At 43.9% G+C, this 22,386-nt stretch overlaps 1 protein-coding gene across 2 annotated transcripts in view; it reads right to left on the bottom strand.

The window, feature by feature from the left end:
* The window catches only part of PNKP (polynucleotide kinase 3'-phosphatase), a 603,977-nt gene that overhangs the window by 489,642 nt on the left and 91,949 nt on the right, over positions 1 to 22,386 (bottom strand). For both annotated transcript variants that reach the window (XM_077457083.1, XM_077457082.1), the window contains exon 3: positions 12,907 to 12,953. In XM_077457083.1, the coding sequence (XP_077313209.1) occupies positions 12,907 to 12,953 (47 nt within the window). The remainder of the gene's footprint in view (positions 1 to 12,906; positions 12,954 to 22,386) is intronic.

The following is a 22,386-nucleotide window of genomic DNA, read 5'->3' as shown; positions in this document are numbered from 1 at the left end:
ACTAGCGTTCCTTCATTTTTATATTTTTTAAACGGGCTTTTTTTTTTATAGTTTATAGCTTTTTTGACTTTGGGCGTGAGCCACATCGGTTTTATTTTTAACCTTTTAAACGTATTGCCCATGGGAATATACTTTGCCGTGAGATCACAAACAAGCTTTTTGAAGAATTCCCATTTCTGTTCTGTGCCCATTGGTGCCAATATTCTCTCCCAGTCTAAGTCCTGGAGAGCAGCCCTCATCCTTGGAAAATTTGCTCTCTTGAAATTAAGTGTTTTTATCTTTCCCGTATGTGATTTTTGCTTACGGCTAACATCAAATGAAATCATGTTATGGTCACTGCTACCCAGATGTTCCTTTATCTGAATATTAGTAATACGTTCTGCATGGTTTGAGATTACCAGGTCCAACAGAGCATCATTCCTAGTTGGGGACTCAATAAACTGGACCATAAAATTGTCCTGTAATAGGTTTACAAATTTTTGCCCTTTAACTGTCCCAGCAGTGCCATTACCCCAGTCAATTTCTGGGTAGTTAAAATCCCCCATTATCACTGTCCCAGCTCTTGCAGCCCTTTCTATCTGTGCAAGGAGCTGAGTCTCCCCCTCCTCATTAACATTAGGTGGTCTATAACAAACTCCAATGATTAACTTTGAACTACGCACATCTGTATGCAGTTCCACCCATAATGCCTCAGACTCATCACACTCTCCGCCCACCAGGTCCTCTTTCTCACTTGCTTTGAGATCACTTATCACATACAGACAGACCCCTCCACCTTTCCTTTTTACTCTGTCTTTCCGAAAGAGTGCATAGCCAGGAATATTAATAGCCCAGTCATGTGAGGAATGAAGCAAAGTTTCAGCAATACCGATTACATCATAGCTCTCCTGATGCACCAGAGCTTCCAACTCACCTATTTTGCTTGGCAGACTTCTGGCATTGGTGAACAAACATTTTAATGTATTAATATATTTTGACCGGTCACATACTATCCTCTTGGGTGTTCCAAGATTACAACTAGGACTTGCTACTATATTTACCTTGGATTTATGTGCTTTGGTTACCCTACCACTAATGCTCCTAATATTACCCTCTGGAATTTGTTCCACGCTGACTATCTCTATCTCTGAACCTTCCCCCCCATCGCCTAGTTTAAAAACCCCTCTAACTTTTTGGCCATCCTTAATCCCAGCTGATCTGCACCCTCCTCATTTAGGTGCAGTCCGTCCCTTCTATAGTACCTGTTATCGACTGAGAAGTCGTCCCAGTCCTCCAGGAACCCAAACCCCTCCTTACTACACCAGCTTTTGAGCCACTTGTTAACTTCCCTAATCTCCCTCTTCCTTTCTGGTGTGGCTCGATGTACTGGTAGTATTCCTGAGAATACTACCTTTGAGGTCCTTTTCCTCAATTTAGCTCCCAAGTCCCTAAAATCATTCTTTAGGACACTCCATCTGCCTCTGACTTTGTCATTGGTGCCAACGTGCACCATGACAGCTGGGTCTTCCCCAGCCCCTCCCAGTAATCTGTCCACCAGATCCGTGATGTGCCGAACCCGAGCGCATGGCAGACAACATACAGTTCTGCACTTCAGGTTGTTGTTACAGATTGGCCTCTCTGTCCTCCTAAGAATTGAGTCCCCTACCACCAGAATCTGTCTTTCCTTTCCCTTCGCTCCCCCCCACTCTCACTGGAGGAGTTCTTCTCCTGGCAGCTAGGAGAATCCCTCAGCTCCAGCAGTGCTGGTCCCTGACTGGGATCACCAATGTCACTCAATGGAGCGTACTTATTGGGATGCTCCAGCCCTGGATCGGCCTCCCTGGCACTTGCCCCTCTACCCTTCCTGACTGTCACCCATCTACTCTCTGCTAGTGCCTGCACCTCTTTGACTCCACCCACCTCTGTGCTGGCCCCAGCCGGCACCTGCCGTGTACGTTCCTGGCTCTCATTTAGGGTGGAGGGTCCTCTCAGTGCTGACAGTTGCTTCCCCAGATTCAGAACCTGGGCTTCCAGGGAAACAATGTGCTTACATTTTGCACAGCAGTATTCACCCTCGATGAGATGATCAAAGAACGCATACATGCCGCAAGATGTACACCGAGTCGCCGCTCCACACCCGTCAGTCATCGTACCTATTAAATTTAATGAGGATTAGAGATTATACTCAGTCCAAATTACCTAACAACTAGCTTCCTGACACTAATACTCAAGACAGTACACAGGTACTCACAGACCAACGTGCACCCACAATGCACAAGTACTAACGATATACACACACACACACACACACACACACACACACTACTCAGACTAGAGGTCGACCGATATATCGGCCGGCCGATATTTGCTGTTTTTTAATTAATCGGCATCGGCCGATTGTGATGATAAAAAGGCAGATTTAGAACAGCGGGACTTGGAAATGACTTCTGTAATAGAAGTCAGTGCAAGTTGCCTGAGTCATCAAAGAAATGTCTTTCCTCCTCTCTGGGCAGTCTGCCAAGAAAAGAGCAAAATGATACAATGTTTACACTTGAATGAGTGTGTAGAGTTCTCAGTTTAACCATTTAAAGACTAAATCTTTTCTGACACTTGTTGCTTACAAGTAAAAATCCTGTATTGTCTGCCAGAAAATCACTTCGACCCCCCAAAAATTATACATATTTTTTTAGCAGAGATCCTAGGGAATAAAATAGCGGTTGTTGCAATATTTTATGTCACACGGAATTTGCACAGAGGTCTTTCAAATGCATTTTTTTGGGGGGAAAAAATACACTATTTAAAAAAAATAAAATAATTAAAAACAGTAAAGTTAGCCCATTTTTTTTTTTCGTCCAAACGTTTTGACTACCTGTTTTTATTTAATATATAGTTTTTTTTTTTTATCTAAATCATACATACAAGTAAACTGATTGGCGGTTTGTTTTGTTTAATAAATGTTTAAATGTAAGAAATTTTCTGTATCACTTATGAAGGCCGCTTTCACACTGGAGCGGGCAGGCGTTGATGGTAAAACGGCTCTTTACCATCATTTTAGCGGTGCTATTTGGCTGCTAGTGGGGCACATAAAACCCAGCTAGCGGCCGAGGAAGAGGTTAAATGCGCCCGTGAAGCCCCGTTGCCAATTCGCATTGCTTGCGCTTCGGCAGTGGTGCCCATTCATATCAATGGGCAGGAGTGGTGGAGGAGCGGTATACATCACTCAAAACGTGCTGCTTGCAGGACTTTTTTTTAAGATCCTGCCAGCGCATCGCCTCAGTGTGAAAGACAGACTGCAGGGGAGCCATTTTGCAGGCACTTTACAGGCGCTATTTTTAGCCCAAAAGCGCCTGAAAAATGCCCCAGTGGGAAAGGTGTGTTAGATTTTATGAGATCAAGGGGGATTAAAAAAAAATCGGCCTAACATATCGGCCCAAAAAAATCGGCATCATATATCGGCCGCCATGATTTCTAAATATCGGCATCGGCCAGAGAAAAACCCATATCGGTCGACCTCTAACTCAGACACACAGGTACTCACACTACACAGCTACTATGACCCCTGTTATAACCTCCTGTTTTCAACTCTGTTTTTTAACTCACCACTTGGACCAGTTCCACTTAGAGTTCTCACAGACTCAAGATGAGCAGGCTCCAATGAGTTCTACCCAAACTTATATAGACCTCAAGCACCTGTGCACAATTAAACCCTCCCCTTAATTAGTAGGCTGAAGGAAGGAAAGGAAAAAAAAAACGATTTAAAAAGTGTCAGAAAAGGGTATTAAAAAGCTACAAGAAAAAGCCCCTAAAGAACCTAAAAATGCACCCCAGCAGTCACCAGCAGTCAAAAAGCAATACTTATTGACACTCCACTCAAGGCTCCACTGTTCAGCTTGGAACCAGCAGTTTGGCCGAAACTGTGGAATCTCTTTGGTAGCAACAGTTTCTGGTCACTTACAATTATTGCATAGGCTCTTTTTACATAAAAATCCTGGAGGCTGGTCCAGAAAGGGTCCTTTAAAGGAATAACATTTTTTTCCAATTTTGGAGTAACACAAAACCCCACGGGGAGTCTAACACACCATCAATAAAAAATTTCACACGATATACAGAAATACCCACAAAAGCTCTATAAATGTCTCCATTTAAGAGACAAACTATAAAGTTATCGCACGCTGGTATCGCACCCCGGCTATCAGGGCCATCTTTAATATTGATTGGGCCCTGGGCAAAAATTTGCTTAGGGCCCCCCTCCCCCCATGATATTTCGCTCTCCACCTTCTCTGAGACATACAATAAATAGCAGCTAGACTTAAAATCAGTTTACTGTATCAGATCAGGCAGCGATTGCTTGCCAGAGGTTACAGCATATCATTACTGCTTACTGACTGGTTGCTAGAGGTTACAGCACTCCTTAAGGCTCACTGATTAGTTGCTAGAGGTTACAGCACATGATTTTGGCTTGTTGATTGGCTGCTAGAGATTACTGTACAGTAATACTGCTGGTTGCTGTAGGTTACAGCACATCATCTCCTCACTGCAGGGGGCATGATATACATATGAATGTTACCTTATTTACATGTCAATGATGTTGGCCTCAGCTATTTACATATGCATGTCACTGCTATTTACATATGAATGCTGGTTATTTACATGTAAACACAGGGTCTGCAGGTGAGTCGTCTGTACACAACAGGACTAAAACATCAAGGGACAAGGGAATGTAAACTGGGATAGTTGGCAAGTATGAGGCAGCTGCTTTGGGCCCCACAACAATGACAGGGCCCAGGGCAGCTGCCCCTTTTGCCTTGCCTTAAAGACGGCCCTGCCGGCTATACTACATAAGTTTGACACAGCATACCCTGATAAGTGCTGGAGGTGCCAAAGTGAGCAAGGGGACCTCATACACATTTGGTGGAAATGTCCCAACATTCAGGTATTCTGGAAACAAGTACACAGTATAATTGAGAGAATTACCACTTATACGCTAGAATACTCACCTGCGCAGTTCTTATTACACCTCCCTAAGACTGACAATATTCCATATTTCAAATCACTAGCCATGATGCTAGTTAATGCGGCTAAAATGTGCATACCACCTCTCCTAGAACACCCTCCATCTCAGATTGGTTCAAAAGAATATGCAGAATCGAAGAAATGGAAGAACTCATCGCAATATCCCGTAACACACCACACAAATTTTCTACGCTATGGGCCTGCTGAACACACTTTAAAACAACTGAAGTGTACCTTAAAAATATGCAACCACCGTAAATGAGAGAAACCACACTATAAGCCAATTAGACCAGTAGAAACTGAAAGATCAGCTGTAAAAATCATCGAGACACTGACTCTCCATGGGGAGAAACTCAATTGAAGCATTTATCAATATACACAAAGACATAACCTGTCAAGAGCTCCATCAAACATAATACACTCACATCAACTTCTGGCAAACCACAAAATGTATCACCTTTATAGCTACCCCTACCCTACCCCACCCCCTCTCTTCCTAAATAACTTCTGACTCAGGACGAAATTGGAAGTTGTGCTGGACATATACACGAACAAACAAACAAAACCATAAGACAGAACTCAATATTACATTCTTCACACATTTTAAGTGAATAGTAGACACCACAAAAGAGATAAATTTAGGTGGCAATATTAAAATGACTGACCTCTACCACCGCACATCTCCCTGAGAGGCAACTCACAACCTTCCTCTCCTCCTTCGGTACAGACATCGAGTTTACCCTCTCTACATACATCACAAACAACGTATAATATCCGCAATGTATACTACTTTTGCCGTAGAGGTCTTCTCTGTTACTGGTTTGTGAAGCCTGTCCTGGTCATATATTCCTGTATTTGTAATACATATGTTCTGTATTGAATTACCTGTTTGTATTACATGTTATCTAATAAAATAATTTTTCTTTGGAAAAAAAAAAAAATTCCTTAAATTTTTTTCAAAAAAATTACTCAAAAAATCTTTTATTTCCTTTCTCCACTTTTCTTTATAATTAAAGGAAGACATATTCTGGTAAAAGCATTCAGACATTTTTTTTTATGGTAAAAGTATTTAGACAGCAAATTTCTCCTTTGGATTTATTAGGGGATTGCGCCACTTCTACCCCCCATTTCTTTCACACGTTTTAGTCACACCCCTAATCCAAGGTAGGAAGGAAGGTATCTTATGTAAGAGCCAGATCACCCTCTTAGGACAGCCCTTTCCCTTTACACAATAGATTTGCACCCCTCACAACTGAATCTTATACCCCACATTGACCTTGATTATTGCCTCAGGAGTTGAGAAAAGGAGGTGAAAGACATTCTATGCATTAAGGTGAAAATATATCTTACATTCCCCATCCCCCCCCCCCCGTTTTACTTACCTGAGCCCTGGAAAGTCCCACATCGCAAACGCGCTCTTCCTTTGCTATGTCTTCTCAGCTCTTCATTGGATAGATTGATAGCAGCACAGCCAATGGCTCGCGCTGCTGTCAATCAACTCCAATGACACAAGGGCCGGAGCCGAATCCTGTAGTCGGTGGCTATGGACAGAGGCTACAGGATTGGGAGCATGCCCACAAGCTAACCCCCTTGGGAGAGTGCTTCCAAGAGGGGGTTATCAGAAACGGTGAGGAGCCGAGACAGCTGCCAAGGAACCCTAGAAGATGGGGATCAGGGCCACTCTGTGCAAAACGAGCTGCACAGTGGAGGTAAGTATGACATGTTTGTTATTTAAAAATAAAAAATTATAATATATATATATTTTTTTTTTTTATATATATATTTTTTTTTCAAACCTTTAGTATCACTTTAAAGGCGAACCCACGCCAAACAGGAAAACTAAAAAGATAAAAGAGGCTGTAGCATGGGGGATTTGAGGAGCAAAAAGGAGTACTAAATTCTGAAGGTATTTTTTTTTTTTTTTTAATAGTGGTGTTTCGTCTGGGGTAAAATCCTTTTCTCTGTAGTTCACTGACGGACACAGCTCCTTTATTCTTGACTTTTGTGTTGTTACGGCACCTTCAGGAGAGGACTAGGCAGAACATGGTAACATGTACAAAAAACAGAACTTTATAGTTCTGCCCCAGGGGAGGTCCCTTCAGTAACCACCCTCCAGCCTGCTTCCTGCAGCCTGAGTAGATCAACAAGCAGTATAACGTAAAACAATAAGAGGGAAGGGTTCTGTGTCAGTCAGTGAACTACAGAGAAAAGGATTTAAGGCGAGTACAAAAATCCTATTTTCTTACGTTCACTGACTGATGCAGTTCCTTTATTCTTGACCATTGGGACGTCCCCAAGCAGTACCATAACGAGGGGTGGGAAACAGCATAAAAGAACTTCGCCCACAAACAGAAGTGCTCCCTAACAAGGGAGTCCCCACCTTATCTGACTGCATTAGAACTTGCGGTAACAATATAACAGTGCATGATACGCAAAAGTAACTATATTTTCTATAAAACAGAAAAAAGTAGTGCAGAATTGCAACATTACACGGCCGCCCGCAAACTTGTGGCCAAGCAGGCATCAGGATGATGCGTGTACATCCACTCTGTAGAAAAAACTTGTGGCCAAGCAGGCATCAGGATGATGCGCTTACATCCACTAGAATTTGGTAAAAGTGTGAGCAGACGACTAAATCGACGCCTTACACACCAGACCAACACTCGATGTCGGAAGCCCGAGAGGCCCCATTGTCCTGGTGGAATGGGCCATGGTAGTCCAATTGAACCAACTTTGGAACTTTGAACTCCCATTACTGGGGAACCTTCCATACTGGTGTACCATCGAGTTGTGGGTGGCACCCCCCCTGAAGGGGGGGGGGGTTGCCCGAGGTGGGGGGGCATGCCAGACAGATCTCTGGCCAGCTTGAAGCAACATGTGATCAAAGTGACTGACCGAGTCCAATAGGGGGGCATCTGCCTCTTCGAGGCGTAGGCCTGTACCACATCTGTCTGACCCACCCGGAAACGGTGATCGACTAGACCGCCATACCTCTTTTTTGGACCAGCTACCGAAACAAACAGAAATCTCACTCCCGAAGGGGAGCTGTGGCAGACAAATATATCCTTATAGCCCTGATCACATCCAAGGAATAAAGGGCCACCTCTTAGGATGTCGATTTAGGACACAGAGATGGCTAACACAATATCATCATTGATGTGGAACACCGAAACCACCTTTGGCAGAAAGGAAAGTTGCTGGTTAACCATATAGGGCTACTTGCAAGACAAGGCCGCCAGTTCTGAAACCCTCCTGGCCGATGTAATGGCCACTAGAAAGATCCCTTTTCTGAGAGTCAACAAGGGAATTCTTCTGATGTTCTTCAAACGGCGGTTTCTGAAGCGCCGATAACACCAGGTTCAGATCCCATGGGGTAACTGTGGACACACCGGAGGAACTACAAGTCGGACTCCCTGAACAACAGTGCCCACTAGAAAGTGAGACGCCAGGGGTCACTGAAAAAAAAGACAGCCAAGGCTGATAATTGTCCCTTAATGGTGCTTGAAACCAACTTCTGGTCTATTCCTCGCTGTAGAAACAGCAGGATCCTGGAAACTGAATAGGTGCACAGATGCCATCCTTTCACCTCACACAGAGATGTATGCCTTCCAGGTACAACGGTATATCTACTCAGAAGAAGATTTCCAAGCGCTCAACATAGTTGAGATCACCGATAGGCCTCGGTAGCTAACCATCTGGCTCTCAACAGCCATGCCGTTAAAACCAGCTATGGTAAAACAAGATGGTGAATCGGACCTTGACACAGAAGGTCCTCTCGCAACGGCAGTTGCCAGGGAGTCTTCGCAACCAGGTGTACAAGGTCGGCGCGTCAGGGACGCCAAGGCCATTCCGGGGCATTAGTATTACTGGAATACCTGGTAAGGACTCGGGGTGCTGAAGCCAAGTCAAAAAGGGAGAGCCACAACTGGTAGTAGGCTTCCCCGACTGCATTTCACGGAACCCTCTGGTGCCTGGAGCATATGGGTATGTGCAGGTATGCATCCTGGGTGTCCAAAGACGCCAGGAAGTCCCCTTGATGGAGTGCAGCGACTACTGAGCGAACTGATTTCACACTGAACCTCTGTACTTAAAGCAATTGAGACTTTTAGGTCCAAGATTGGACATACCCCTTGCTTCTTCGGGGACTACAAACAGATTAGAGTAGAACCCCTGGAACCTTTTCAACACCGGAACAGACACCATCACCCTGAGGTATAGCAGGTACCATACTGCCCCCATGGGGCCTCACAGCGAGTCGGGAGTAAGGGTATGCTGGAAGGGAAGATCTTTTTGTTGGCCAAGAGAGGAACTCTATCTTGAAGCTAAGGAAATCAGTTTGCAGACCCATTGACCAGATAGCCGAGAGGCCCATCGGGCTGCAAACTCCCAAAGGTGACCTCCCTACCTGTATGATGGGCAGGGAAAAGCTTCATACTGTAACACTGTTCTCTCAGGCTTGCGGTTCCAGGGACGCTTTCGTCCCCAAGGGTCGTCCTGTTGGACTGGGAGCATTTTGCCGAAGTCCCAGACAGACGGAAAAGCCTCTTGAGCGGAAAAGATTTTTCAAATTCCTGGTCTGCCGACCAGCCTTTAAGCCAAATCAGGCACCTCAGCACCACTACTGACACTGAAACCCTGGATAGCAGAGGAAACGCATGCAGAGCCACATTCCAAACGTACTTACGACCGTGCACTAACTGGTCTGCTAGTTCCACTCAAACGGGAGTAGCCTACTGCTTCTCCATTTTGCGGTGCAAAAGTTTTGCCCTTCAGTAAGCGTCTGCGACAAAAGTGCAGTATTGGCCGTATTGCTGACCCCCCAACCGTAAATAAGGAACGGGCCACTGCCTCAGTTCATGCCCATGGGGTCCTAGAAAAAAAGGAACCTCTTCTACCGGGATCGTGGTTACTTTTATTTAACCTGGATACTGGGGGTCCACGACAGGAGGAGCCGACCCTTACTTAGGAAGGCTCTCCTCAAGGGGGTAACATACCACCATGCATTTTGGAACCTAAAAAGGTCAGTTGCGGTCACCCCCATTCCTGTAAAATGAACTTATCGAAATAAGTCAGATACGGAAACACCTTAGGTGTATGGGCTGGCTTATGGGACCCAAAAGGGGCCGCTACCTCAGCAGAGGAATCTGCTGTGTCCCGAATTTTCAGGGTATCAAGCACAGCTGTGATAAGTACTAAGTACAATCGCTTTGTCACGCATGGACCCGAATGGGGACTCATCCTTTACTGTCTGATTGGTCCTGGTCAGCGTCATCTGAAACAGAGCAGGGTTGCAACAAACCGGTTGCAATTGCCTGGATTTCAAGGGAAGAAATACAAAAATTACCAGTTTCTGAAGCCATGCTGACCCTAACCTGTCTGCCACCTGTTGGGGACTTAGGACAGTGATGGTCCCACCCTACTAAATGCTGCAGGTTGAGGGGCCTCCACCGCAGGACTCACCACCCTGACCGAGTTCTGCCCTGTCCAGTATAAAGGACATAATCACAGGGAAAATGGCTGCCGAACTTCAAAAAATGGTTTCTGACCATGTTTCTCCCTGGTTACACCAAAAATGGCCACCGGGCACCATATACAGAGAGGGACAGTGAAACACAGGCAGAGGAAATGGCGGCAAACAGTGCTACAGCAATCAGCAGACACAGACCTCCAGACACCCAGGGGAGAGACAACAGACATCCAGGGCACAGCCACCCAGCGCAGCCCCCCACCCAAGGTGAGAGCCCCCCAGGGGGCCCCTGTCCATGTGGCACACACACCGCTCAGCAACCCATGCAGCATCCCCACGGGGGGGAGATAGGGACAGGGAGAGAGGAAAGGGACCCCCGAATCGACCTCCCACCAAGGCAGGGAGAGCTGCATTTACCAGTCCTGACGAGCTGGGGAAACATTCCATTACAGACCCACTCTCCAATCAGTATGCGGTGGCTGATGGCCTAGCACACTGTGACACAGACATCAGTAGCCCGGTGATATGTGTGCCCCGGAGCATTGCGCTCACCGCCCCGCCCCTGGAGCCTGAGGGGCATGTCGTGGCCGACCCAGCGTGGAGCTCTGGTCTGCACGCGCTCGCTGGCCAGGCTGGGGAGACTACAAGGATAAGGGTATCCAGCATGTCAACCAGCCAGCTGTTGATAGCAGATCACAGGATCTTAATCTTGCGCAAAAGGTAAACTTCTGCAGAACAAATCCACAGACCGATGGGCCTGCTGGGTTCCTAGGACCTTCTCCTTCACTAGGCAGAAAAAAAACTGAGGCTGGAAGAAGCAGGCTGGAGGGTTGTTACTGAAGGGACCGCCCCTGGGGCGGAACTAGAAAGTTGTTTTTGTACATGTTAACATGTTCTGCCTAGTCCTCTCCGTCAGTGAACGTAAGAGAAAAAAAAATAATTAAAAAAGTCATCAGCTACATACTACATATACTGTAGCTGCTGACTTTTAATATATGGAAACTTACCTGTCCAGGCAGCTCACGATGTCGGCACCCCAGTCGATTTTTAGATCAGATTCTCGGCTGTCGGGTGCTGCCACCGTCATTTGTCGTAAGGGAAACCGGCAGTGAAGACGTTTCCTGCTGCACTTTTTAATTGGCCTGGCGGCGGAGAAAGAAGGAGGGGGGGCGAACTTCCAAAGGTCGCCACTGCATCGCTGTCTCCCAGAAGTGGGGAAGGGTACCTGTCAAAAACAGTTACCTGTTCCCCTTTCGCACTGAAAGGTGTCAAATGTGCCATCTGGGGGGGGGGGGGGGGGAGAGATCAGATAAGCGGAGGTTGCATTTTTGGTCAAACTCTCTGGACCAGAATTGAGATTACTTATTAAAAGTTTAAAATTTGCACCATCCAGGTAATCACCTGATGCTGGCTGTTGGGGGGAATCTCAATCCCCATTTTCTACAGCACATTCTGAAGTTTACCTGCTGGACAGGGTGCAAACTTCCAAAGTTATAAAGTTCAAAAAAGAGAAGTCAGTTTTCTCTGGGCTCCTGGCTGGTGAGACGCTTTTCACTTAGTTTGCTATGTTCTGGAAGTAAGTCTCCATGTTACCTATGGCACATACTATACCTCACAAATTTTGAACTTAACCATAATGAGGGACACTTGTGGGAGGAACGGACCTGCAGCGCATGTCACTGCAAAAATGGGTGTGGTCAATGCTTAAGAGTGAGAGAAGCTTACAGGGAGCAGTTAAACAAAACCCGGGCTTCCTTGTACCTATAAAAAAGCTGTGATGTCAGGGATGGGAACCGCCCATCCCTGACATCACAGCTTGGATTTATCAGCTGAACTCTCTCTAATTGTGGCCATACCCCTGCCATCTTGCCCACTAATCCCTGGCCGTGCTGGATGTTACATCACACTGTTGCAGGTCCTGCTTGGCTGTTAGCATATAATGGAGTAAGCCCCTGTACACTGGGACCGTGGGACAAAGGTGAAAATGTATGAAAATGTCCCACCCGATCCGGGACTGTTGGGAGGTATGCATAAACTGAAGATGACCGATTACTGACCATTGAAGCTTACACAAGTCGCACAAGTCCTTACACAAGTCCAGTGTCCACTGTGGTGATGCCTGGTGGATATCATACTTTGCCTTGTATTCTTCAACTTATGGTGAGCTTATAGTGCACCTATTAACTACACACTGAATGCACGCTTTTATATAATATGGACTCTTTTATAATTGCATAAATTTGTATCTTATGACCCATGGTTGCAGATTATAGTGGCTTCACAAGAGGAAACAGGAGGATAAGAATAAAAGACTTGCAGCATACACTGTTGTAAACAAATCAGAAACCTTGGCTGCCAAATATTTTTTAATATGTTCCTTCCAATGTATCCCATAGAACTTTGTCAGATTATTTTACAGGAAAAAATACAATAAAAGCTTCCCTTACCTGGGTGACACGCACAATTCTCTTCTCAATATTTGCAACAAGTTCCACTGTAAAAGAAATAGGGATGACATCATCTTCTACTGCAGTTACTCCAGCCATACATAACACATTGTCACAGACAGAACATACCTCCTTTCCACCCACACTATAGCCGAATGACGGCTACAGTGCAGGCTTACTTTGTCGGACTCAGCTGATCAAATATCGGGGTAAAAGGGCCAATCACAGTGGCCTTTTAGCACATGATCAGCTGGGTCCAATGACAGCTGATCACAGGAGTAAACACAAGCTGGTTATTAGCTTTTCTTTCCCTGCGTAAGAAGAGAGACGATAATCGGTTTGTGTTAAAGAGACATCTGCACTGATTATCAGTGTTCTGATTATCAGTGCAGTCCCAACAGTGCTGCCAATTAGTGCCTATCAGTGCTCCCTATTAGCGACCATCAGTGCCACCTATTAGTGTAGCATATCTTTGCCCAAATACCACCAAAAGAAAGCTCTATTTGTGTAAAAAAAATAATAATAATAATTTATTCAGGTGTATTGTTTGTGTGACTCCACAATTGTCATTCAAAGTGCGAGAGCACTAAAAGCTAAAAATTGGCCTGGACAGGAAGGGGGTGAAAGCACCCAGTAGGCAAGTGAGTCATTTGCCCAAACTTGCTCACACCAATTTATATCACAAATTTTAGCCCAGCTTTGGCTGATATTTAGACAATGTGCCTGCCCTTTGAATGGACAAATAAACAGCAATACAGATTTTTCTAGCAGTTGGACAGTATGTGTGTGCAATAACATGCACCTGAGCAGATTACCACTTTAAAATTAACACCAGAAAGAATACTTTTTTTCTTAAGTTCAGAATTGTAAAATATGTGGACAGAGGCCAGCATCAACATCTACATGAATTGTGGCACCAACATCCCGTACAGATAAGTGGAAATGTTTGGGAGATGTGGGACTTTAAGGGTGTAAAACAACAAAATATTGAATCAGAAATATATAAAAAAAGATATACATTTTTTTATAAAATTAACAATGTCATAAAAACAGTATATACGATATAATCATAGTCAAAGATGTGTACAAAAGCATCCTATTAAACGACAATAATTCAGGAAAGAATGTGATGGTTCATTTAACTATGAGAACCTATAATCCGACAACTTTAGTTGTACAAAAAAGACAGAGAAAAATATAAAATGAGAACATCAAATATAAACACATTGTATCTTATATAGTTATGGCTGCACTTTTTACGAAAGGCAAAAAACCCAAAGGAAAAAAACAAGACCTCCCCTACCTCATGATTTGAGTGTGGGAGCCTGGACAGGCCTACAAATGAATGAAGAATGGAATCTGGCAACATACTGCATCCATGTAACCATAAGTCACCAAATAGTGCCAGGTCACCCGTAGGGAGGGGTGAAAGATTATATAGTGTCAGATGGTTAATAGGTAACCTGCCAATCAAGATAAATGTATACTAGGTTCAATATATGTCAAAAATTATATATATATGTATATGACAATTCATGACAGGAATGTAAACCTATACTTCACTCACTTGAATTCAAGTATGTCTTGAATAGATGAATTATAAACTGGGAGCCTCAAACACCAACAGGCAACAGGAATTGTGTCACAAAAGAAAAAGACCAAGTTAGACTTACCGGTAACTTGTTTTCCAGAAGTCTTTCAGGACAGCACCTGAGAGATAGCGACTCCTCCCTCCTTGTTAGGAAACACCTTCTTCCTCCAAACTTTAAAGGGAGGCACCTCCCTACCACACCTCAGTTGTAGAAGAGAACCTCCGGCCCCGGCTGGAACTCAAACATATACGTTGGTCACAGCGTAGCATAATACAATACCATAGGGCGGGATGTTGCTATCCTGAAAGACTTCTGGAAAACAAGTTACCGGTAAGTCTAACTTGGTCTTTCCCAAAGCGTTTTTCAGGACAGCACCTGAGAGGATAACAGAGACGTACCCCTTAGGGCGGGACAACAGCTTGCAGGACCTTTCTGACAAACGCTTGATCGCTGGCCGATGTGAGGTCCAGTTTATAATGTTTCACAAATGTGTGAAAACTCGCCGCCTTGCAGATCTGCTCAGGGGTGGCACCAGCTCTCTCTGCCCATGTAGACGCCAGAGCCCAAAGCTGACATAACCTGTCTTACCGTCAGATTTTGACTGGTCTGCTGTAAAGACACAGCACCGGAAAATCCTGTCCTTTTTGTCTAAGGGAAGGAAGATCTTTTGATCCACCGAATTTATTAGATACCCTAAAAACCGAATCTCCTGGGATGGGTTTAGGGAAGACTTTTTGAGGTTCAAAATCCACCCCAGAGTCTCTAGATGGCTGCGAGCTTTACCTAGATTGATCTGCAATTCTTCGCTGGATGGGGAGAAAAACAGCAGATAGTCTAAATAAGGAATAACTGCGATTCCCTGAAGTCGCAGCGGAGCTAAAGCTTCTGCCATCACTTTGGTAAAAATTCGGGGAGATGATGACAGACCGAAGGGTAAGGCCATGAACTGGAGATGATGAACCACACCCCCCAACCTCACCGCCAGCCTGAGGAACCTCTGAGACTGGGGCGAGATCAGAACATGCAGGTATGCATCCTTTAACTCCACTGACGCCATAAAACATCCTGGCGTCAGCAGATTCTTGACTGAGAAAATTGAGTCCATCTTGAACCTTCTGTACCTGATGGACTCGTTTAAAGGTTTTAGGTTGAGAATCAACTGAAATTTTCCGGTCGGTTTTTTTACTAGGAAAACATGCGAATAAAACCCCTCCTGCTGTTCTTGCAGGGGCACCTGTACTACTACACCCTGCTGCATCAGTTCCTCGAGAGAGGACTTCATGGCCAGGGCCCTTAATGAGTCCCGCGGGGTGTTTGTAATCAAGAACCCTTTTGGGGGGTTGTTGGCAAACTCGAGTGTGTAACCCTGCGAGAGAGTGGTCAGAATAAACTGATTTGAAGTTATCCCTGACCACTGCGGAAGAAACTCTTGTAGTCTTCCGCCCACCCGCAGAGACGAGTCATTGAGATTTTTCCGGCCTGTGTAGGAGGACGGAAGAGAATTCCGCCTCTACCTTTCGGCTTCGGGGAGGACCAATTTTTCTTTCTCCCCTGCAACTTGCTGTCTTGATCCTGAGTTTTTAGAGGTCGAAAAAGACGTTTTGGTACCTGTTTTTTCTTTTTGACCGGGAAGAATCTCTTTTTATCGGCTGTCCTGTCAAGAATATTATCAAGGTCAGAGCCGAAGAGAAGGTCACCCGAAAAAGGGTAACCCACACAGCTTGTTCTTTGATGCCGAATCACCGGGCCAGGTTTTAAGCCATAAGGCTCTTTTTGCAGCAATAGTTAGAGCTGCTGACCTGGCTGGCATCTTAATTGCCTCAGCTGAGGCGTCTGCAATATAAGCAACTGCCGCAGTCAGGATAGGAAAAGAATCTAAGATTTCCTGTTTGGGGGAATCTGCAGCTACTGGTTGATCCAGTATTCAAAATTTCTGGCTACACACGTTGTGGCCATTGCTGGTTTTAAATTGCTCATAACTGATTGCCATGATCTCTTGAGCAAAAGATCCATGCGTTTGTCCATCGGATCCTTAAAAACTCCCATGTCTTCGAAGGACAGATCCGTGGACCTTGAGACCTGGGAGAAGGCGGCATCCAGTCTGGGCACCTTGTTCCACACTGCTGCAGGGTCCTCCTCGAAAGGAAAACGTCTCTTGTGGCCTTTGGAGAAAAAAGGCTTTTTCTTTGGATCCTGTCATTTTTTCCTAATGGCCTCAGAGATGACCGGATGAACTGGGAACGTTTGGCCCTTAGGCTCGTCCAACCCAGCATACATGCGGTCATGGAGTGATAATTCCTTTCTTACCTCACTTAAGCCAAGCATAGCATAAATAGCTTTAAGGAGCCCATCTACCTCTTCAAGGGACAGTTTGAATTTAGAGGGGACCACCTCAGTCTCCTCCAACTCCTCTTCCGAGTCCTTAACGGAAAGAGCAGTGGACTGCTTTTCCCTATCTGAAGGGTCTTCAGGCAGAGATTCCAATACTGGGATAGAGAACGACCCCTGGGAAGACTCTGAAGTGGAAGGCTGACTAGCAGCCGGGTTTACTAGTGAGTCACGAAAATTCTGAATCGTGGCGTATAGCTCCTTCTTTACAGAGGCAACCAGATCCTCACATACAGAGGCTGATTCCTCTTTAACTAAAGAAGTAATGCAGGCACTGGATAAGGTTTTCTTCCAATTTTCTCCCAGCTTGGCCCTGCAAGAAGGGTCTTTGGGTCAGAGCTCTTAGCCTATGAAGAAAAACACAAAAAAAGGGAAAAAAAACAGGGGACCTTAGTGAGACCCAGTCTCAGCCTTGATAGGGATCATCACACAGGTGCACTGAGAAGAAACCAGTCAGCCTCCAGTGCCCAGACAGGCCCCTTGCCACCAGGGGGGAAAGGAAAAAGAGAGAGAGACCAAAAGCCAGGAAATAGGAGAAAAAGGCAGACTTTAACCGCTGCCTCCTACCTGGACTTTGCTGGTGCCTGTGCCTGTCCCCACTGCTGCAGACGCTGAATCTTCCATAGCAGGTGTGCAGAATTCCACTTGTGGCTTCACACGCCGCCTCCGGACTCCCATAATGCATCTGCACTGGACCGGAAGCGGAAATACACACCAGCTCCTGTCCTCCCTCCTCCCCCCTGCGTCCACGCCGGAAACAACGTTTTCGCTGACCAAGTGACCCGCTCTGTCATTTCCGGCACAAGCGCGCAGCCGCGCGGGCCACTGAATCTTCGGCTCTCTCCGAGCACCAAGAGGGGAAGAGGAGCCCGCTTGCTACCGCTGCCGAGGCCTGGGTAGGTCGGGAGGACAGCGGGTCCCTAAGGAGGAAAAAAAGGGAAGGAAGCCTCGTCCCTCAGGAACACCCAAGAGATCTGACTCCCTCCCAAAAGATGTTCCCTCCGGGCCAGAGAAAACACAATAACTGAGGTGTGGTAGGGAGGTGCCTCCCTTTAAAGTTTGGAGGAAGAAGGCGTTTCCTAATGAGGAGGGAGAAGTCGCTATCTCTCAGGTGCTGTCCTGAAAGACGCCTTGGGAAAGTCATTTCATAGTTCTGAAGTTGTAAAAAAGAAAGAAAAGGCCTTAGCATGTAATATTAGTAGCTTAATGAGCTCTTCTGGGAGAATGAAGATACTTGCCTTCCATAGAATAGGACGTGTGTTTTCAGTAAGAGGGAAAAAAGGAGACAGAAAGGGGCCCCAAGAGAAATTGACACACAATGCCTAGATCTAATTAAGAGATTCAAAATAAAAATTGTCTGTTATTGATATTTAATCAATTAAATTAAAGGTAAATATGAACATCATAGAAAAAGAACCAAAACGGTTAACGCTGCGCTAGTAAACAATAAAAACTTAAATTAAAAATTATATTAAATATTAAATAAATCAAAATAAAAGCTGCAAGCACCAAAAAGTCCTAAATACAAAACTCAAATCAGTGAAAACCATGGGGTAGGTGCAGCGCTAATACCAATGAATAATTCCAGATACTAAAAAGCAGAAAATATAAAATTAATATCAAATATTCAGAAATGGTGGAAAACCTGAGATTGAAAGTGGAAAACTAAGGCAGAGTCCCAATAATACAAATTGAGAAACTGCATATAAATGTAATATCCATATTAGTTGCAAAAACTTAATTTGCCAATAGTGAACTCTAGTAATGATAAAATGATGTGCTCATATACCATTAAATAGCAATAAACAAAATACCAAAAAGAATTCCACAAAACTATCTGCATGAAGTTTACAAAAGTACTTGTGTGATAATTCAGTATACCTGTGATCTAATACTAGTAGTGTAAAAAAGGTTCATAAAAACATTAAATGAAAAATGGAAATAAAAATGAAAAAAAATGTATAATGAAAAAAAAAATGAAAAATATATAATAAAAGTAAAAATAATCTGAAAAAAAGTCCCAAATAAATTTAACATTGAATCAGAAGATATCCATGCAGGTGACAAGATGTTAACACGAAATTTGTGGAAAAAAGGTCCCTTCTTCCAAACCGACTCTGCACACTAAGTGAGTATGTAGTCTACTTACCCGCAACAATGACCACAAACGGAGTCTCACAAAGCTCAGAGAATTCGGTCTCCCAAAAACCCGATTGGATGTCCCCAACTGCTGGATCCTTGTCATTCAGAAACATAAGCAAGAAATGCGCCCATAGTGTTGTATTTAAAAGAATGTGTGTGTGAAAGGGGGGATGTACGAGTGAGTAAGGGATAGGGAGTTAAATAGGGTTATAGATTTAATAAAAGAATAACAAAGGGTAATTGAGATAATAATGGTAATAGATACCGTATTTATCGGCGTATAACATGCACTTTTTTCCCCTTAAAATTAGGAGAAAATCGCGGGTGCGTGTTATACGCCGATCCTCTGCGATTTTTGAGCGATTTTTGAGCCTCTGGGCGGCTTTTAGCCGCCTTCGGCTGTTCTCGGCAGCCGAAAAACGCTGAAAGCTGACTAGAATGGCCGAAAACTACGGGGCCATTTTTAAAAATAAAATCTGAAATTAACACTGACAATGGGACAGCGATGCACAAGGCTGCATTAGAAGGCTGCGATGATAGACAGGCTGCAACGATGGACAGGCTGCATGACAAGGCTGCAATGATGGACAGGCTGCATATGACACTGATAAGGCTGCATTGATGGGCATTTAAATGTATTTTTTTTTTCTTTAAATTTCCCTCCTAAAAGTTTTTTTCCTTAAAATTCCCTCCCTTGGGGTTCGTGTTATACGCCAATAAATACGGTATGTAAAGGATAGTTAAGTAAAATAGAAAGTAATCCGACAATACTGTGATGTAGAGAATGGATCTGTAAATGTTGTATGATAAAAATTGTAAAAAAATGTTTTGATAAAGATTCATAAAAAAATAAATAAAAATAAATAATAATAATTTAACCCCTTTCCACCGAGCGTATGCAGATGTGCGTACTCGGCTTCCGGGGGCCCGCACCTGCAGGCATCATCCCGATACCGTTTTGCAGAGCAGGCGATCGGCTATCCAGCCATAACAACCGATTCCGGCTAAAAGCCGCTCGGTTGTTATGCCGGAGGAGCGGGAGGGGATGTCCCCCCCCCCTACCACTGCCTCCCGCCGCTCTTACCGGTGCTCCCGTTCAATCGGGAGCACCGATCTCACTATTCGCCGCTTCCAGCAGCTAGGGATGGACTGGAATGAAGCCGTAAGCGGCTTCATTCCAGTCTCCCAATAGTAAACATGGAAGCGACATCATGACGTCACTTCCCGTTTACTCAGCTGCCAATGGCGCCGGTTTAGACCCCCGATCCCTCCATAAAGAGTACCTGTCACCACCTATTACTGTCACAAGGGATGTTTACTTCCTTGTGACAGCAATAAATATTTTTTTATAAACAATTTAAAAACAATTAATTAATTAAAAAAAAAAAATGTTTAAAGCGCCTGCCATCCCTGCGACCTCTTGAAGCAAAGAAAACGCATACGAAAGTCACGCCCGCATATGTAAACGGTGTTCAAATCACACATGTGAGGTATTGCCGCGATCGTCAGAGCGAGAGCAATAATTGTAGCACTAGACCTCCTCTGTAACTCTAACCTGGTAACCGTAAAAAATACATTTAAAGCGTCGCCTATTGAGATTTTTAGGTACCGTAGTTTGTCGTCATTCCACGAGTGCGTGCAATTATAAAAAGTGTGACATGTTTGGTACCCATTTACTCGGCGTAACATTATCTTTCACATTATGCAAAAAAATTGGGCTAATTTTACTGTTTCGTTTTTTTTTAATTCATGAAAGTGTCCCTTTTCCCAAAAAGTTGCGTTTAAAACACGGCTGCGCAAATACCGTGTGACATAAAATATTGCAACAATTGTAACGTTTTATTCTCTAGAGTCTCTGCTAAAATATATATATATATATATATATATATATATATATATATATATATATATATATATATATATATATATATATATATAATGTTTGGGGGTTCCAAGTAATTTTCTAGCAAAAAATATGGATTTTAACTTGTAAACACCAAATGCCAAAAATAGGCTTAGTCATGAAAGGGTTAATAAACTCAAAAAGATTGCACTTACAGGACAAAGCTCTTATATGCGCAGTGTTGTCAGATCAAAATGGCGGCGTCTCCTTGGGCTTCCTCTGCCTGCTGCTTGCTGCTTGCTGTACCATCAATCTCCGTAGAGACAAAACGCAATGACGTCAGTAACACAGGACCACTCTACGCCTTTCATCATGATAGGACATCGTCGGGGATTGGTTTCTGTGATAGTGTCATCACGCACACCATTTAAATAATATCACAGCGCCATCTTAACTGAGGGCCACTAAAAATATGATGATGGAAGCATGTATGCCAGCACCATTATGACTAATGGCAAACTGACTTAAGCTAAGCACAACGAGGAAGCAATGAATACCTCCGCCATCTAGTTGCGGAATGTGGTATTATAAAGTAAGAGAGCGATAAATACCTCTGCCATCTGGTTGCGGAATAGGGTATTGCAAAGCATATATTAAACAACGGCCACAGCAATAAACAAGAATTGGAAGCCGAGATAGACGCAAGATCCACAGATCCACAATAGATACACAATTAAAGCACACATATCTACAATCACTACAATTTACCCATATATATATAAAAAAAAATTTAAATCATATAAAATCATATTAAAAAATAAAAACTCATAAATTATGCATTGTTGATAAAGCAGTTTATATCCCAATCAACATTTAAGCCAAGAGGCACATAAGATTTCATGTCAAAAATCCATTTTGTTTCAAGCCTGGAAACTTATCTAATCTTATTAACACCCCTCCAATCTGGTTTGATCTTATCCATAAGCAAAAAAGGGTCCCTTCAAGTTTTTTGTCATGATGTTTGGTGTAATGCCTAGAAAGATTATGTTTGGTAAAACCATTTTTAATGTTTCCAACGTGCTAGACGTACATGTAAAGCTCTTTTCGTCCGTCCAATGTACTGCTTGGAGCAAGGACATTGGATAAGATATACCACAGTCAGTAGAGCAAGTGATGAAAGATTCTATATTATAGGATTCATTTGTCTGGGTAGAATGGAAATTTTCACATTTATATGCTCTAAAAGAATTAATTTGGCAAATATTGCATTTTCTGCAAGCAAAAAAACCTGTCATAGTTTGAAAAAATTATATTGTTTTCGGAGGATCAATAACATTAGGAGCAATGCGGTGATGCAAACAGGAAGCACCTCTATAAATGACAACTGGTCAATTAGGAATAATAGGGCCTAATATTTTGTCATTTTTCAATATGCTCCAATATTTGTTACTTTGCTTAACTGAAAAATGCTGGTTAGATAGAATACCGTGATCATAGAGAACAAATTTGCTATCT

Source organism: Lithobates pipiens, unplaced genomic scaffold, assembly GCF_037356315.1.
Source record: "Lithobates pipiens isolate NorthernLeopardFrog02 unplaced genomic scaffold, aLitPip1_a1.2 Scaffold_27, whole genome shotgun sequence".
Classification (NCBI taxonomy): Eukaryota; Metazoa; Chordata; class Amphibia; order Anura; family Ranidae; genus Lithobates; species Lithobates pipiens.
The sequence above is the reverse complement of the archived record's forward strand: the minus strand, read 5'-3'. Positions and strand labels throughout refer to the sequence as shown.